The sequence below is a fragment of the Triticum urartu genome, chromosome 3 (genome assembly GCF_003073215.2).
Source record: "Triticum urartu cultivar G1812 chromosome 3, Tu2.1, whole genome shotgun sequence".
Classification (NCBI taxonomy): Eukaryota; Viridiplantae; Streptophyta; class Magnoliopsida; order Poales; family Poaceae; genus Triticum; species Triticum urartu.
This window is the reverse complement of record NC_053024.1, coordinates 663,829,477-663,848,351: the sequence shown is the minus strand read 5'-3', so window position 1 is coordinate 663,848,351 and position 18,875 is coordinate 663,829,477. Positions and strand designations below refer to the sequence as shown.

Sequence of the window (18,875 nt, the reverse complement as noted above, 5' to 3'; positions counted from 1 at the left end):
TTCTGAAAGCAGCATCAGAAAACACTTTAGCACCATTAATGAGAAGGTCTGATTTGAGAGTATTGCCTTGCTTAGGAAGAGGAGAATTATCAGGTTGAGAAGCCTGCAAAGACTGAATATTAGTAGAAGGCAGAATCTCCTCTTGGAGAATATTATTCAAACTAGTAGCAGCAATTTTAATTTGGTAGGGAAAAGAAAATTTCCTCTCAAAGAGGAAATCATTTCTAGCCTTCCAAATGCACCACATAAAATTGAAAATATTTTGCAAAGATGCATAAGGATGGCCCATAGAAGCAAAGTGAATCAGAAGGGAATGCATTGAAGAGTGACCTTGCACAAGGATGTCAGATCTAAGAAACCAAGGAGCAGAGAACCAGGCCGCTCTAGCAAAGTCACAAAGAAAGAAAAGGTGAAACTCATCTTCTTGCTGAGCACATCTACAACAATTCTGCGAAATTTGAATAGAAAAATGGCCTGCTCTCATTCCTGTGGGCAAAGCTTTGCTAAGCATCCTCCAAGCAAAAGTTTTAACCTTGGGCAATAAATCTTTCTGCTTCCAAATAGTTTTAAGAAAAGCTTTCAAATCCAAAGGAACATCCAGAGGAGCAGTTCTAGGATTAGTATGAATGTCTTGTAAGCAAAGTTTATAAGCAGCTTTGGAAGAGCAAATACCATTGGGAGCCAAAGGCCAACAAAGAATATCAGCATTATCATCATCGAGAATCTCAATGTTGATAATCTGAGTAGCCAAAGGTTGCTGAAAAAAAGAGAAAATGAGCTGACGGTTCCATTGCCTTTGCCCAGGCTGCCAAAGATCCCTAACCAAGGAGGGATAAATAAAGCCTGATGGTTGAGGAATGAGAAAATCATGAATAGAGTTCCAAAGATTGCACCAAGGCATGCTCCAAATAGAAACATTACCTTGGGTGAGTTGATAGAAGGCATGCTCTTTAAGTTTAGGAAGCATTTTTGAAATGAAAGACCAAAAGGCAGATTTAGGTGGATTATTAGTAGCTTTCCAAATAGAAGTGATAGAAAAATATTTGGTTTGAAGAACACAATATAATTGGGAGGAGGGGTTTTTAGCTAACCTTCAAGCCGCAGCAAGAATAAGACTCTCATTGACGGCTTTTAGATTTCTGATTCCAAGACCACCTTTAGACTTGGAGTTGGTAATATCCTTCCATGCTCTGAGACAAAGACTCCTTTTAGAATCTGTTTCTCTAATCCCTGTCCACCAAAAAATCATAATGATAGAAGTGAGCTTGGCAATAAATTTTTTTGAAAACAGAATGTTTGCCATATAGTAAACAGGGATAGCAGAAAAGACAGCGAATAAGTTCAAGACGGGCAGCATGAGATAGCATGTTAGCTTTATAAGAGGGGAGCTTATTTAAAAAAAGTTATAAGCAGCACCCCTATTCTTAGCAGGCAAAATTAGAGGATGACCAAGATGAGTGAAATTAGCATCAAGATTAGCAACAGGAAAGACTTGCTTAATATCATTAATAATATTCTGAGAAACATGATTGCTAAAGAGAATGGCAGATTTATTCCAGTTAGGAGTTTGACCAGAAAGAGCACAAAAGTGTTGAATAAGACTGGCCATCGTCTGAGCCTCCTGATAAGTAGCGTGCCCACACACCAGAAGATCATCTGCAAATAGAAGAGAATGGACAGAGGGGCAGTTTGGTCCAAGAGAAATTCCCTGCAATTGGTTAGCCTGCAAAGCTTCATTAAGCAAGATGGAAAGTTCATTAATTGTAAGAACAAACAAGTAAGGAGACATGGGACAGCCTTGTCGTATTCCTTTGAAGCTCTTAAATTTAGGAGAGGGTTGGCCATTAATGAGAACAGAGAATGAGGGAGATGAGATGCATGCATGAACCAAATTAACAAAATGACCATGCAGCCCTTTACGAGCCAGAGCAGAAACAATGAAATTCCATTCTAAACGATCAAAAGCTTTGGCAAGGTCAATCTTAAGCATAAAGGCATCATATTTCCAGGATTTAAGAGAAAACGAGTGAGCAATTTCCTGAGCAATGATAATATTGTCACTAATACGTCTACCCTCAATAAATGCTTGTTGAGCTTGGTCAATGTAATCAGGAAGATGATGCTTAAGTCTATTCGCAAGAGACTTAGCAATGATTTTATAAAGCACATTACAAAGACTAATAGGACGGTAGTCCATGGGCACAAGAGGAACCAACTTCTTAGGGATAAGAGCAATATTGGTATCATTGATGTGAGGGGGAAGTGTAGCAGTATTATAGAAGTGAGTGACAAGCTGAGTTACCTCATCCCCAATCCAATCCCAAGTAGCTAAATAAAATTCTACATTGAACCCATTAGGACCAGGAGAAGCATTAAGCTTCATGTCTTTAAGAATCCGCAAAAGTTCAGTCTTGTCCGGAATAGAATAAGTAGGATCATTGTTGTCATTAGTCCAAATAGGGGAAGAAAAAGGCCTGCCAGCGTAAGTGTTAAGAGAGGAAAATATGTGTCTGAAATAATTAACAAACGTTTGCATCATGGCCTCCGGTTTGAAATGAATATTGTCATGCTCATCTTTGATAGAACAAATAGTATTTCTTTTTCTACGTTTGAGCACAGTCTGATGGAAGAATTTTGTGTTGCGATCACCTTTTACAGCCCAAGACTTTTTACTTCTTTGCCTGTAAAACTGATTGAGTTTGGAAAGCGTAAGTTCATACCTATTAGTAAGAGTACTTTCCAAAACATGGTCCTGTTGGTGGAGAGGCAGCTGTTGCAAATCCTTGATTCTGGATTCTAGCTCAGCAAGTTCTTGTTGGAGAGGTTTTTTCTTCTTGCACCAGACTTTTAAAGATCCTGCCAAAGAAGATGACTTTGCAGCAAAAGAGGTCAGGGAACTAGAAATCCAATTATTTTTAGCAAAAGAGTGAAAATCTTTTTCCATAAGCCACCAGTTTTCAAATTTAAAAGATTGTCTAGGCCTAACAAGTTTACCTTCCGAGGAAATTAAAATGGGAGCATGGTCACCAAGAATAATAGGAAGATTCAGCACTTTAGTATTAGGATAAAAAGCGCACCAATCAGAATTGACCAAGTATCGATCAAGACGTCTATGAATGGGCTTAGAAGTATGTTGCCTACCACGCCAAGTATAAGCAGGACCACTATAACCAATATCAAACAGCCCACAATTTTTAACAAGAGACCTGAAAGCATTCATAGGATAGAAGTTGATATTACCATTACACGCATCCACATCATAAAGGATATCATTAAGGTCCCCCATACAAACCATGGGCTTTCCTAGGTTATCATAGACAAAATCAGCAACTTGGTCCCAGATGGCATTAGTCTGCCTGTGATACGGGTCGCCATATATACAAATAAGACAAAAGTTGACCCCTGAAGCTGCATGAACTACATTTGCTAAAATATAGTGAAAAGCAACAGCATGCACAGAAACTTTGAGCTCATCGGTCCACATAAGCCAAAGGCCACCTGAGGCACCTCTAGAAGGAACAACAAAGCCGTTGGCAACATCAAACCTATTAACAAGATCGACAGAACGGACTTTGGAAGACTTGATTTCTGAAACAAATGTTACCTGTGTCTTCGTAGACCGCATCAAGTTGGCAAGATAGAGCATCCTCTCACTGCCAAGGCTTCTGCCCATACCTCGGCAGTTCCAGGCGATGGCCCTCATAGCGCCCAAAAGATATCTGGAATCGAGACAAATAACTCTGCCTTCCTCACCCCACTCTCCTGGCTCGGCGCGAGCCCGGGGTCATCCACAGCAAGGAGACGCCAAATCTGCGAAAATAAGGCCGTTGGGCAGAAGCTCCGGATCTGTGGCGAAAGTGGAGAGCAGCAGCTCCTATGTTATGCTATGCTATGTAGTAGTATTATGAAACAGATGATGGCTGTGGCGTAAGTAAAATAAAATCATGTATGTATTTATGAGATGGTTGATAGCAACGCTGTGGATCTTCTTCTTAATTGGCAACTCAACTTCATCATACCCCTCTTAATTGGGTCTTCTTCTTATAGCTCATGTCTTACTTATTCTCTTTGCATTCCAGTCCAGGGTGTTGTACCATTCCTGTCAGGGTTGAGCAGCTAGTAAGCCTAGACACATTTCTACTACTATATTTATTAGTTCTATTACTAGTGATTGCAAAGCTATGTGACTTGATAGTTCTACAAGTCTTTCGTTGCTATTTCTGCAATCAGCTGGCTTTATTTTGCTATATGTTTAGAAGAAATGTTATTGTTGATGCACAGAGAGATAAAACGTCCCTGATTTTCCACGGTGTTCCCTACATTGGCACCATCTCGCACATACGTCGTCGCTCGGTGTTTGGTCCTCGTCCGTCTGTGATGTCGCCTACATACGGCGTCTTCAGCAGGCTGTGTTGGTCGCTATTCGTCGACTCCTCTCGCGGCATCTATTCATGGTGGTAGTGCCCGCTCTACGTCGACTCCTCTTACGGCTTTTGCATGTGGTAGTGGCCGCTTTACGTCGACTCCTCTCGCGGCTTCCGCGCACGGATGTGGCCGCTCTACAACGACTTATTTGATGGCTTCCGCACGTGATGGTGACCGCCCTACATCGAGGAGGACTCCTCTGGCGGCTTCCGTACATGGTGATCGTCGATCTACGCCGACTCCGCCGCCGGTGGCTTTAACATGCCGCTCTACGTCGACTCGCTGCTCTTCGTCGACACTACACTCGGCTTCCACGGGTGGTGGTGTCCGCTCTTCATCAGCAGATATGTCTCTACCACGATCTCTACCGCTGTGTCTCTGCCTATGAATGAGATTGCGCAGCTGCGAGGCCTGCTTGACTGCTTGGGATTCTTCACCGACAGGTTCTGTAGGTCTTGTGGCTGACTCTTCTGACAATGAGAAACCACCTTCTACTCATTCAGGTACATCCCCATGGGGAGGTAGAAACTGCGGATCATTAAACGCATTTGCAAGCTCCAGTAATATAGTATGTATGCGGTCAAGAACTCCTTGTTGTCCATCAGTTGGGTTGTTATTGTACTTTGTCAGAGTTGTGGAACGGCTTCCTGCGCCAGCGCAGATGGACAAGACACAGGAACGAACGACCTTGGCTTCCTGAAGCAGCTCGTGCCACCCTTCCTCTCATGCAGATGCAGTGCACCTTCTGTGGTCTTGGCAATAATCTGAGCGAGCGTACTGTTTGTCATTTTCATTTGAACCCTAAACTAATGGCAGTTGGTTGAATTGAGCAAAATTGAACTGAGAGCAACTGTTGGTTCATGCACAGTGCTGGAATTGAGCAAAATTGAACTGAGACATGCAAAATGCAGGAATATTCTCTGAGCCATTTTGAAAGGAACTTGTCTGAAGATGCAAAAATCAAGACATGTACTCCCTCCGTCGTCCGGTGAAGAAATATAAGAGTGTTGTTTAGATTACTACTTTAGTGATCTGATCTAAACGCTCTTATATTCCTTTACGGAGGGAGAACTTGTCTGAGCATGCAAAAAAATTCATCTTCTCTGAACGTGTTTAGAGGGAGACATGTACTTGTCCGAACATGCAACTGTCCAAACATGTTCTCAAGGAACAAAAAAATAATGTCCAAGGACAAATAATTCCGAACTGATGGACTTGATGTCTCTCTGCAAGCACGAGTTCAGATTGATAGAGTTGATGCATACAAACTTGATGTAACAGAAAACTGATTAGCCTAGTATAGGAACTCGACCACGTCTGTTTGTATGCACGAGCTCACCTGGATGATTTTATAAACTAAATTTCAGCACAAATCAATTGTTTCCTCGTGACTAAATTTATAGAGCTTTTCTTAATAATACGTACGTACATTATAGAGAGAGCTGAAAGCTGCCAAGGTACTGTGTTTTGTTTTCAGATTCAACTTCAACATGAGGAGCATTGACCGACCGACCGACTGACTGATTCATATACAGCAACACAAAAGCGAAATAAAACCGGCAGAAACAAACAAGCTGCCTAGATATCATCACTTTCTCCAACAAACGTTGTCATCCATCCTCCACTAAGATAGATCATAGATAGATGTCCGGGATTAGCATGCGTGAATGAAATCAACAGCAGCCGCTCGCCGCAGCATCAGCCTCTGGCGCCTTCTGCTTGAAGATGTTCTTCTTCGCCCCAGAGGATGCATCCGCCAACAGGCTCGGCGTGTCCAATATCTGCACCATCGTGCGGGCAACATTCATGTCAGTTTCAACACATGGGAAAGAAAAACTCCATTCAATACAGAAAATTTATACTGAATCATCTGCACTAGTAAATATTTCTATTCTATCTGTGAGAGTGTTCCACGTGTAAGTAACAAGACCGACCAACAAGAGCTAATTTATACCGGTCCTTTTCTAGACACATAAACAGAACAAGCAGCATTCCACTAGTGTGCACGGACACGCCTTGATGCATGAATAGCCGTTTGAAGGGCAGTTTCACAGTAGTACAACCATGCCAGATACAGAAGGAATCGAGAGCTGGAAGTCACAACATCATGTATACATACCTTGAGCACAAGCTCCTCAAAGCACTGCTCCACGTTCACTTTGGTTTTCGCACTGCATTCCAGAAATAAACACCCATACTCCCTGGCAAAGTCAATGCCTTCCTTCTTGGTGACAGCCCTCTCACTTTCCTGCCAAACCAAGCATTATCCACATTCAGCTCTGCTCTCAAGTCAACTCTAAACACAGACAGGAAAAAAAACATCCACCCGAGAAACCTACTATGCAGCATGCCTCGACACAAATACAGATAAGTGACATAAGAATGTAGAGGTGTGGACAGAAGCGGTACCTTGTCCACTTTGTTTCCGACAAGCATCTTTATACAGTCCTGGTTGGTCGAATACAGGTCAATTTCCTTGGCCCATATGTCAGAGAGATTGGTGAATGTTTCTCGGCGAGTAACATCGTACACTGGAAAACAGACGAGACGTTCATTAAGTGGCATTTCTCCAAATTAGACAGCTCGTTAGAACCCAGCAAGGAACACACAAATAAAAGAAACAGCAACAAAAAAAAAGGCTTTGCGACCCCATGTAGTGAAAAACTGTTGTACCCTCCTTGTATGAGGATCTCAAAAGTTGCAACAAGCCTGAAAGGATGCTCTATAGATGCAGTAATTTTCTGTCACGAAAGTCTTAATCATCTATAACTGAATCTTAAGCTGATGTGTAGTTTTGATAATACTGTATAAGGCAATTGACAGAGTAGTTTGGTTGCAAAACTAGGCTATTTAATGTGCCATCAAGTTGCATGAATATACATACATAGGACGGGGAGAAGAAAGGAAGGAGTATGAGACGGTAAACATATTACCCATGATGATCCCTTGTGCCCCTCTGTAGTAAGAGCTGGTCAAGGTCCTAAACCGTTCCTGTCCAGCTGCACAAGAGGCACACGGCATCAGCAGCTAAATCATGAGAACTCAAAAGGGTAAACTGGGGCATCTAAGAAAACGAGAAAAAAACTGAATCGCATTGCACACATAATCTACTCGGAAACAAAAGAAAGGGGAAATTCTACAAAAGTATCAGGCGGTCAAAATTGTCATGTGTTAGATGTGACATAACACTAAAAGCTTGGAACCAGGGACTATTCTTCCTTGCTCTACTTTGTTTAGAGGATAACATCCTAGATGACCCTCCACCCCAATGCAATGCAATGAAATAATTTTACTGAGGAGTGAGGGCAGGGGAGGACAGGACAGGACAGGACAATTTTACAGTATACTAGAATTAAAAAAGCAAGCAGAGAGTAGTGAAGAGATTGGAGAAACAGAGTATATGTAGTGTAGTTTCACATGACATGACATGCGAGCGGAGTGGAGTGGGCCTAAGCAATCGGAGACGGTTCAATGTAAGAAACTAGTGGAGATGGGAGTAGGGTACCGGTGTCCCAGACGGCGAGCTTGAGCTTCTTGCCGGCAATGTTAACCATCTTCACCTTGAAGTCCACGCCTGCAATTGCAATTGCATCTCATCTCATCTCATCAGGGATCCAATTAGGGATTCCATGGGTTTGATTGGATTGGATTGGATTCGATTCGATTTGATTAGATGGGGGAAAGAAAGAAAGAAATTAGGGATGTGCGTACCGATGGTTGGGGATAGGTCCTCGAATGAGTCGGATGTGAATCGGAGGAGGAGACTGCTCTTGCCGACGCCGGAGTCGCCGATGAGGAGGAGCTTGAACAGGTAATCGAAGTCCGGCTGCGCCTGCGCCTGAGAGGACGACGCCGTCGACGAGAGGGGCCAAGGCCCGAACTGCAAAAATATATGCGGTGGTTATCTTCTCAGAAGAAAAAGATGACATATCTGTACTATTAAAGTATTTCGGGTCACTTACGACTCGCGGGAGAATTGATCCTCCCGCGGACTTTGTGCGGCAACGGCGTCCCTCAAGGTATGACCCTCTGTGGGAGATTTCTTCTCTCGTTTGGAAGCTTCGGCTTCCGAATCCTCGGGCGCAGTCTTTTTCCTCTTCTGGTTGTCTTCCTTCATGGAGACGCTCGCTCCCTCGGCTAGAATGGGCAGCGTTGGGGGCCCGCGTCCGCCCGCATTATCCTCCACAGTATCTTCCTTCAAGAGCTCCGGGCAAGGTGCGGTCTGGAGCATCTTTTCCAATACCGGATTTTCCAAATCCTCAGGGAGGGGGGCCGAACACCGAATCAACTTCGCCTTTATTAGCCAGTCCTGGTCAAAAAGCGAACTCTCAGAAATAACTTCGTAACAAAGGAGAGATAGTATGTCCACCCACATATCAAATTATCAAAGTACCAAACGCGAATCATATGAGCGTGATGAAAACTAGCTTGACGATAATTCCCTGTGTCCTCGGGAGTGATTTCCTTTATATAAGAGTTTGTCCAGACTTGTCCTTTGCTACAAAAAGGATTGGGCCATCTTGTTGCACCTTATTTACTTTTATTACATGTTACCTGTTACAAATTACCTTATCACAAAACTATCTGTTACCGATAATTTTAGTGCTTGCAGAGAATACCTTACTGAAAATTGCTTATCATTTCCTTCTGCTCCTCATTGGGTTCGACACTCTTACTTATCGAAAGGACTACGATAGATCCCCCATACTTGTGAGTCATTAGTTTCTTAATGGTGGAATCTGCAAGGTGCAAATTTAAAGAACAATCATCAAATTCGCGGAAACCTAACACATCACACAAAGTTTTGGGAATCGTGGAAACACTAACACCCAAATCACACAAAGCATAGCATTCATAATATTTAATCTTAATTTTAATAGTAGGTTCTCACTCATCATAAAGTTTTCTAGGGATAGAAACTTCTAGTTCAAGATTTTCTTCATAAGATTGCATTAAAGCATCAACAATATGTTTAGTAAAAGCTTTATTTTGATCATAAGCATGAGGAGAATTTAACACGGATTGCAACAAAGAAATGCAATCTATCAAAGAACAATTATCATAATTAAATTCCTTGAAATCTAAAATACTGGGTTCATCGCTAAGTAAAGTTTTGACCTCTCCAATCCCACTTTTATTATCAAGATCTAAAAACTCTGAATCATTGGAACACCTTTTAACTAAAGTTGACTCATCTCCAGTCTCATCTTTATCAAGATTCATATTGAAAAGCAAAGATTTAATATGAGACACATCAATCACTTTTAGATCTTCATCATTATTATCATGTAGATCCTCGAGTTTAGCGGCCATCTTATTAACTAAGGTGGCTTGCTTATCCGAAATTTGACCTACTAAATTTTCAAGATGAGCAAACCGAGATTTCAAGCCATAAAATTCTTTAGACATATCATCGAACTCTTTATTCATGTACTCCATAATTTTTTTGTTCTTTAAGCTCGTTTTTGAAGAAATTATTATACTCAAATTGCAAAGACATAAAGCTTCTAACGTTGTTCTCCATTTCTTTCAACCTTCTAAGGTGAGGATCAACGCTTTTAGGCAAGACCATCAGGGCAAACAGGCACACAAGAGGCAAGCGAAAAGAGGCGAACAGAAAAGGGCGAATAAAACGACAAGGGTGAAGTGGGGGATAGGAAAACGAGAGGAAAATGCCAAATAATGTAATGCGAGGGAGAAGAGTTTATGATGGGTACTTGGTATGTCTTGACTTGAGCGTAGATCTCCTCGGCAACAGCGCCAGAAATCCTTCTTGCTACATCTTGAGCATGCGTTGGTTTTCCCTTGAAGAGGAAAGGGTGATGCAACAAAGTAGCGTAGGTATTTCCCTCAGGTTTTGAGAACCAAGGTATCAATCCAGTAGGAGATAACACGCAGGTCACCTAGTACCTGCACAAACAATCAAGAACCTCGCAACCAACGCGATAAAGGGGTTGTCAATCCCTTCATGGTCACTTGCGAAAGTGAGATATGATAAAGGTAGTAAGGTAAATATCTTTGATATTTTTGTTGTATAGATAACAAAATAGTAACAAGATGCGATGTAAATAAAAGAGATGCAATATAATAGGAAAGAGACCCGGGGGCCATAGGTTTCACTAGTGGCTTCTCTCATGATAACAAGTATTGCGGTGGGTGAACAAATTACTGCCGAGCAATTGATAAAAGAGCACATAGTTATGAGAATACCTATGCAATGATTATAAAATATAGGCATCACGTCCGTGTTAAGTAGACCGAAACGATTCTGCATCTACTACTATTACTCCACACATCGATCGCTATCCAGCATGCATCTAGAGTATTAAGTTCATAAGAACAGAGTAACGCTTTAGGCAAGATGACATGATGTAGAGGGATAAACTCAAGCAATATGATATAACCCCCATATTTTTATCCTTGATGGCAACAATACAATACGTGCATTGTTGCCCCTATTGTCACTGGGAAAGTACACCGCAAGATTGAACCCAAAGCTAAGCACTTCTCCCATTGCAAGAAAGATCAATCTAGTAGGCCAAACTAAACCGACAATTCGAAGAGACTTGCAAAGATATCAAATCATGCATATACGAATCCAGAGAAGAACCAAATATTGTTCACAATTAAAATTGATCATAAATCCACAATACATCGGATCTCGGCAAACACACCGCAAAAAGTATTACATTGAATAGATCTCCAAGAACATCGAGGAGAACTTTGTATTGAGAACTAAAGAAAGAGAAGAAGCCATCTAGCTAATAACTATGGACCCGAAGGTCTGTGGTAAACTACTCACACATCATCGGAGAGGCTATGTTGTTGATGTAGAAGCCCTCCGTGATCGAATCCCCCTCTGGCAGATCACCGGAAAAGGCCCCAGATGGGATCTAACGGGTACGGAAGGTTGCGGTGGTGGAAAAGTGGTTTCGTGCCCCCCCGATGTTTTTAGGGTATAAGAATATATGTAGGTGGAAGAAGTGCGTCGGTGGAGCTCCGTGGGGCCCACGAGGGTGGGGGGCGCGCCTACCCCCCTGGGCGCGCCCTCCTGCCTCGTGGAAGCTTCGCGGAGTTCCAGACTTCCACTCCAAGTCTCATGGTTTGCGTTTGTTCCAAGAAAGATCCCCGCGAAGGTTCCGTTTTATTTGGATTTCGTTTGATATTCCTTTTCTATGAAACACTAAAATAAGCAAAAAAACAGAAATTGGCACTGGGCCTCCAATTAATAGGTTAGTCCCCAAAATAATATAAAAGTGCATATTAAAGCCCATTAAACATCCAAAACAGATAATGTAATAGCATGAAACAATAAAAAATTATAGATACGTTGGAGACGTATCATGTGCGTGGTCGCAGCTTCGTCTCCGGCGGCGACGACCTCCTTGGCCTCCCACCACGCCTTCTCCGCCTCCCGGAGACGCTTGAGCACGGGGGAGAAGATGCGGTTGAGGCGATTGAAATTCTCCCACGCCCAAGTGTCGGTGCTGCGGGAGTGGGCGCCGCGGGTCCGTGCCTGCTCCCTCCGTCGTTCGTCCACCGGCGGGCAGAGGAAGGAGCTCCCGTCCTTCGCATCATTTGCGTCGCTTGTGGGACGGGTCACCGCCGAGCCTTCCGAACCCCTCACAGCCACCACGCCCGGCACCCGTTGACGCCATCTCTAGCAACTGTCGATGGTTAAACGCGGCGCAAATCACAGCTAGAGGTTTTGTCGAAGTAGGGGAATCGCGGTGGAGGCGGATGGTAGAAAAGCAGGATGTGAACCCTGAATCGTTCCAGATCCGGTATAATATACCGAAACCGCGGGCGGTTTGTGTGCCTCCCACAAATAATTTACGGGCCGGGTTTCTTTTTTAGCGGACCTGCTCGAGCCGTCTTTTTGGGCCATCTCATAAAACTGCCGGAAAAATGCACTTCACCATAGTTATACAAGATCTGCTAGAGATGCTCTTACCTCGCAAACGCTAAGCCATCTTGGCTGTTGAACCAAGCAGCGGCTGTGATCTGACGGCAGAGAAAACCGTAGGGAACCGTCTACCGGCTACCGGCTCGCGGCAGGAACAACACCCGACCCGTCGTGCCCTTCTATCCCTCCCCCACCGCCGGCCGTCACCCGCTCGGCACCGGAGGCACGCGGCCGCCGCGCAGTTCGCCGGTGAAAAGGTACGCCCTCTCCCCTTCCCTCCTCCTCGCCCGTTCGATCTCCGTGTTTACTCGAACCTTCCAACACTTTGACCGCTGGGAATCGTGTAGTTGCGCCCTAGCTACGAGCTCCAGGCGCTCAAAGACGCGCAGGCATCCTACAGAGGCGGTTTTGGGCTCTAATATCTGATTATTGCGTTTGGTATCGTCATCATATAATTAGGTGTGGTGACAAGCCTAACAGCCCTGTTGATTTTCTCTGCATCTTCGTGAAATTTGGGTGTTAGGGTTTATGTTTTGGGACAGATTAATAGTAACTTAGACGTGGTGATATCGGCGCAGGTGCGGTTTCTGTTCATAGGTTTCAATGTGCACGGATAAAAAGTAAATCAAAGATGTAAAGAAATTATGCAGTGAAGCAAGCTTGCAATAGGCCTGACAGTGTCAGTACATGAACTGAACACCCTCTAATTGTATACTCCTACATTTACATTAGGATTGTATGGGTCCATAGAAACACATGAGTTCGATTTCAATACCAAATGGCAATTGCTGTGAAGCTAATTGTGTGCTGATGTTGCTACACTGATTGCATTGTGTTGCAGATCTGTTTAGCGAACTTAAGCTGGTGGAGATTTGGGAAGTCACGCATCAACTTTACCTGCTGCGTACCGATGAACAACTCTCAGAGTCAGCCATTACCTCCTGGTGTTGGAGCATGGCAGCCACCACCTCCAAATCCTCCTCCACAATTTCAGCATCCTCCACAATTTCAACCTACCCCACGCCCACATGCTTATCCAGCACCATATGATACCAGACCTAATGGTGGTAACAATCAAAATGGAGCAAACATGTACTATGCAACACAACATTTTCATCCTAGTCCACATCCACATGCTTATCCAACACCATACGACACCAGACCCAATAATGGCAGCAATCAAAATACAGCAGGCCCCTTCTATGCTACACAGCCTAAAATGCCTTTTGCTCCCGCTCAAAGTACTCCTAGTGTTACCGCAGAAGCTGGGAATGGACAACCAGATCTCAATGGCCATCAGAGCGCTCATGTGGTTGCTAACCACAATGGAAGTGCGGCAAACATCGAATCTGCTGTGCAAGAGGCTGTTCTTCACGAACAGGTATTCATATATCCTCCAGAAAAACTAGACTGTACCTGCACTTACGTTTCTGTTTTTAACTGGCTGTTTGGCTGTCTATATGATAACCAGGACATTGAGACGCAGCAAGTAATACAAAATCAAAGGTTTGTTTCTCCACCGTTTCCTTCTGTGCTGCTTGTCCGCCGCTGCTTGACGAAGCTGTTTTCTGTGCACATTTTCATTTAGGCAAGCAAAATCAACAAACGACCCTGCAGAATATGGGGAGGACATACTTTCGAGCCGGCGCGACCCTAATGCACTGAAGGTGAGTAATTTATAATCCTTTTTTTGTGTCATTTTCTCCTAAATTTGGTCTTCATTGAAATTTGAATTTCTTTAGTTAGTTCAGCTTTGTTATCTTGATTATTTAGGAACACTTGCTGAAGATGACGGTTGACCATCGTGCAGAGATGGCAAATAAAAGGGGAAAGTCACTTCATCCAGATAATGGTCATTATTCTTCCATATTAATACTCTATTTGTCTATTTTTATTCTCCTCTTCTTTTCAGTTTCACACTTCTAAAGTGTGTAAGTACCTCTTTAATCCAGTGATTAGTATTTTTAATTCTATCGAGAATTAGTCTCAGTTTTATTTTGTGTTAACATTTTGGTGTCATTTCCTTATGTTACGTACCTGTTCTGTATAACATATTGTTGGTTACATTGTCAAAGTGAGGCAGCTCTTTGCTAAAGCTGATGATTAAGCATGCTCACAGGCAATGTTGAGATTGGCAATGGCTATGGTGTACCAGGAGGTGGTGCTTATTATGCTGGAAATTTGTCAAGTGCTCAAATGAGTATGCCACCTCTTTCTAAGTTACTCACTGTTTAGTGGTATTACATGCCTCTTTTCTCTATATTACCTGCTTCTTTCAACTATGCCAAATAATGTTTTTTTTCCTTTAGATAAACCAAAAGATGATGCTGAGAAAGCAGAAGGTGATGACGGTCTCCCCGAGTTTCTGAAGCAGAGGTTAAAAGCAAGGGGAATTCTTAAAGACAAGGAAGCAAATGATAACATCATGGCTAAACAAAATGTAACTTACAATCGTAACTTTTTCTTTATGTTACATTTACTTTCCTTCTCTTTCTGGTAGAAAGGATGCATGGATGTTACAAACTGAATGCTGTCAGATGGAAAAACCTCGAACTAGTACTAGCACCATCTTAGTATTATTCAATTATATAGACAGAAAACAATTGATGTCATGTTGGGTCTGTGTGCACGAGTCACTTAGATGGAGAGAAAATGTAAAGACATAGAAATACCAAAGTTATGTGGCAAATAAAAATATTCTGACTACACTGCCACCTATAAATGAATTCAAAAAATTTATTGGAAATTTGCTATTTTGTACCAACAGTGATATTTTTCTCTTATTGGTCTATTGAAACACATAAAAACTTGCCTTCTGTCTTTGGTATTAAGCAGTATAAACTTCTCTTCTGAGAATCCAAATGCACAAGTTGATCCTTATCTCATGCATTCACTTTGTGCTTGTACCACTGATTCCAGGCAAATTCTCAAGAAGGCCACAACAAATCTGCCCAAGATTTGCCTCCTGGTTGGGTGAGTATATGCTAATCTTTTCTTGTACATACATGTTCCTGTGAGGTGGTTAATAATTTTTCTAGCTGATGCACATAGCCTCCCTAATTTTCTCGGTCAATTTACAGTACATTTGTTATTTAACAAACGTGTATCTGGAGACATCAGTTTATTACTTCTCATTTGCTAACCTCGACATGCAAGTATATGTGGTATCTTTCAACAGCTGTGCTGTATATTTGCTATATCTATGGTGAGTTGATAGTAGCAACAGTTCTTTCCCCTGCATTAACTTATTTTATTTTAGGCCGAGACGAAGGATCCAACGACTGGTGCTTCTTATTTCTACAACCAAAGCACCGGAGTAACCCAATGGGATCGTCCCGGTGGTACCGTGAATACCGTGCAGCATCAAGCTGCTCCATCATTGCCAGAAAATTGGGAGGAGGCACTTGACAAATCAACAGGTGTTGTATTATTATTATTATTATTGTATTAACCACTCCCTCCGTTCCAAAATACTTGTCGTAGTTTTAGTTCAACATATTTGTTAGAATGAAATATGTCACTGTTTTGTCTCTGAACTCTTGGAATATTCCAAAACAAATCTTCTGCTATTCCAAGGACGAAAACAAGTTAAGACACAAATTTTATAAATTTCAAGCTGACTTGTTACATATAATATGCAGCTTAAGTAAAATTCAACCGTCATTTGGCCAGAGAAACACCTGTGGCTTAAATCATGCTCGTCAACAATATATGATGCTATTTGAATAACTTTTCCTTTTCATATGAATACACAGTATGATATTATAAGTTGTCATGTCATGAAAATAATTTTGTGACAGATCTATTACTGCCATTTTGATAGATGTGTTAGTAGTCAAAGTTAGAGAAGTTTGTCTATGTGCTTTCTAAAACCCCACATATTTCTCAACGGAAGGAGTACTTTCTTGGTGACACATTGATATGGTTTGTGCATTATTTTAGGCCAGAAATACTACTATAACACAAAGACACAGGCAACACAGTGGGAGCCACCTACTTCTGTGAACCCAGTTATTGTGCCACAAGCATCCACCGTTGTTGCAGTTCAGCCGACCACTCAAAATACTGATCTTTGGAACCCTCACATACAAAGATGTTCAGGCTGTGGTGGCTGGGGAGTCGGTCTTGTCCAGCCGTGGGGATATTGCAATCACTGCACAAGGTACTCTGCTGATAATCTAATCTTGTAAGGTAGAGTAAATATCCTGAAGTTCTTGTGGGAGTTATCTCTATCGTGTGGATGGCATGATCTTATCTGAAAGCACACATACTTTGGATTCATATGCATTTTCAAACTAATAGCTATATCATCGCAGATGCACTTGTAATCAAACATCAGATCTGACTTATGTCTGTTTTCTGTGTATATTTTGACGGCGACTATGGCGAGCAAAAGCCAAGCCTGAACCAATTTTCATTTTCAGATGATACAACACAACGGCTACATAATTTCCATTTTCTGTGTATATATTATAGTATAACAACCAATACACTTGCCAAATGTAACAAATAAACAATTTAAGAAATCTAGCTAATGTTGGCTTGTGATTCATGTTGCAGGGTTCAAAATCTGCCTTTTCAACAGTATCCGTCTTACTCGAACAATATCGTGCCCTCAAGTTGTACCAATGTTCCCAAAAGTCAAGGAAACATCGCAGCTAAGGACAGGTAAATGAGATTTGCATTTGACACATCAAATGGTAGCCTAATCGGTTATGCTTCTAGTTTATACTGCTAACCTATTTCCACCCATCATATACTTGAGCACACAAGCATCATATTATTTACTGAGTGTCATATATGTGCAGATCAAATTCAAAACCCCCTTCAGGTAAAGCAAACAAAAAAGATAACCGAAAAAGAGGTCGTGCTGAGGAGGATGAGCTTGACCCAATGGATCCAAGCTCTTACTCAGATGCTCCACGGGGTGGCTGGTACATGATCTCTCTCTTCCTGGAAGCTTATTATTTCAGTTAAATTTATAATCTTCCTGGCAGTTGTGGTTACTAGTTGCGATGTGCTTCAGTCTAGCTTGGCCAATCAAGGAAAAATGCAGGTATATATTAAGTTAACTGTCCCTGGACTAACAACTTAATCCTCTTTCTTTGTCAGGGTTGTTGGCCTGAAGGGTGTACAGCCGCGAGCAGCGGATACAACTGCATCTGTACGTCATCTGATTTGCAACTTCCCTCTATCTAGTCTTGACTATACTTGTGTACCCTCTGACTTCATTTAAATGTTAAGTATTTATTTCGGTGCATAGACACCCGATGTAGCATAACATACTGTTTTTCTGGGAGCAAACCTTACCGCCTGCTCCACCTTCATCGTGCCAAATGATGTAGGACTGCCAAATGAAATGATCTAGGACGTCTTATGTGAGATGTTAGAATCAGGCTTCCATGTAGCATGGTTACTTGAGCCAAGGAAACTGGGTAGCGCTTGTTAATTACTGTTAGTTTGTACTTCAGTGCACAGTTCCCATGTCTCTTGATCTGTTAAGTCATCGCACATGGGATCTCCCTAAAGAACCACAATGCATGTGATTCCAGATATAGATCAGCCGCTAATAATATAGTATCCCCTACTGAGAATAACGAGTCTTCTTTCTACGCTTTGATTAACAGGGACCTCTGTTCCAACAAAGACCGTATCCCTCACCCGGCGCCGTGTTGAGGAAAAATGCGGAGGCGGCATCTGGCGGCGGCAAGAAACGTGGCGGTATGTCTGCGATCAGCAAAAGAGGGGATGGCAGTGATGGGCTCGGGGAAGCGGATTAAGCATCTCAGCGAGGTCTCTCCGCAACCAGTATACCCCGGTGGCTTTCGCTCCTTTTGGAAGTTGTTGAAACATTGGCCGATCGGTAGCTTACTAGCTAGAAAGACAAGCAAATTATCAGCTGTAAATTATTACCTGTAGCAAGTCAAGTGCCGGAGGCGAGGCTAGTGCAGTGTGAGGTCACCTGAGGGTTTTGCGCCTTATCAGCCGATAAAACTAATATCATGAGGGAGCTCACTGCTGGACAGGCTACTGCACTGTGAACTCAGTAGCTCACTATGGTTGTTGCCTACAAATAGTGTCCATGGTATGGCATGCTTGAGTTCTGCGAGTTTTGTACTGGAAACTGTAAGATGATTTTTTTTTGGTCATGCAAATGTTATTATTTACTGAAACTATTGTACTGTTGAATTAGGGCATGTACAATGGTGGCATATGGATACATATGCCTCATGATAAAAAAGTAATTTGAAGCATATGTGTTGATTTTTCTCCCCAATGCAAGCTACTACTAGTGACCTCATCAAAAAAAATGGAAAGTGACTCTCACTACACGTGCATCCCTCCTCTCCATTTTAAGTTTTTCAACTTTATGCACTGGACCACATTTTTTGTCTCTAAGCACCCTCCTGATGAAGAGGATCCCGCTTCCCCATCCGAACCTGTTTTTTCTGTTATCCGATCCTACATGGCATGAGAGGCATCACCCTGAGGCTATGCATTGGCCATGCCCTAAGGGTGTTCATTCGTGAATAATACAATGACC

The 18,875-nt window shown here is 42.4% G+C and overlaps 2 protein-coding genes across 2 annotated transcripts; one reads left to right on the top strand and one right to left on the bottom strand.

The window, feature by feature from the left end:
* Nucleotides 1–5,813: 5,813 nt before the first annotated feature.
* LOC125547127 (ras-related protein RABC1-like) lies at nt 5,814–8,542 on the bottom strand. The gene is made up of 7 exons (XM_048711129.1): nt 8,419–8,542; nt 8,137–8,325; nt 7,931–7,999; nt 7,359–7,424; nt 6,835–6,956; nt 6,545–6,673; nt 5,814–6,206 (listed from the first exon to the last, which is right to left on the bottom strand). Exons 1-7 carry the CDS (start codon nt 8,540–8,542, stop codon nt 6,099–6,101), a joined length of 807 nt encoding a protein of 268 aa, XP_048567086.1. The 3' UTR covers nt 5,814–6,098.
* Nucleotides 8,543–12,429: 3,887 nt separating this feature from the next.
* Nucleotides 12,430–18,585, top strand: LOC125545772. The gene is made up of 14 exons (XM_048709805.1): nt 12,430–12,588; nt 13,173–13,712; nt 13,803–13,837; nt 13,920–13,998; nt 14,105–14,183; nt 14,451–14,531; nt 14,641–14,771; nt 15,251–15,304; nt 15,591–15,750; nt 16,274–16,493; nt 16,892–16,999; nt 17,140–17,265; nt 17,444–17,495; nt 17,959–18,585. The coding sequence occupies exons 2-14, from the start codon at nt 13,242–13,244 to the stop codon at nt 18,109–18,111; spliced, it is 1,749 nt and encodes a 582-aa protein (XP_048565762.1). The 5' UTR covers nt 12,430–12,588; nt 13,173–13,241; the 3' UTR covers nt 18,112–18,585.
* The last annotated feature ends 290 nt before the right edge of the window (nt 18,586–18,875 follow it).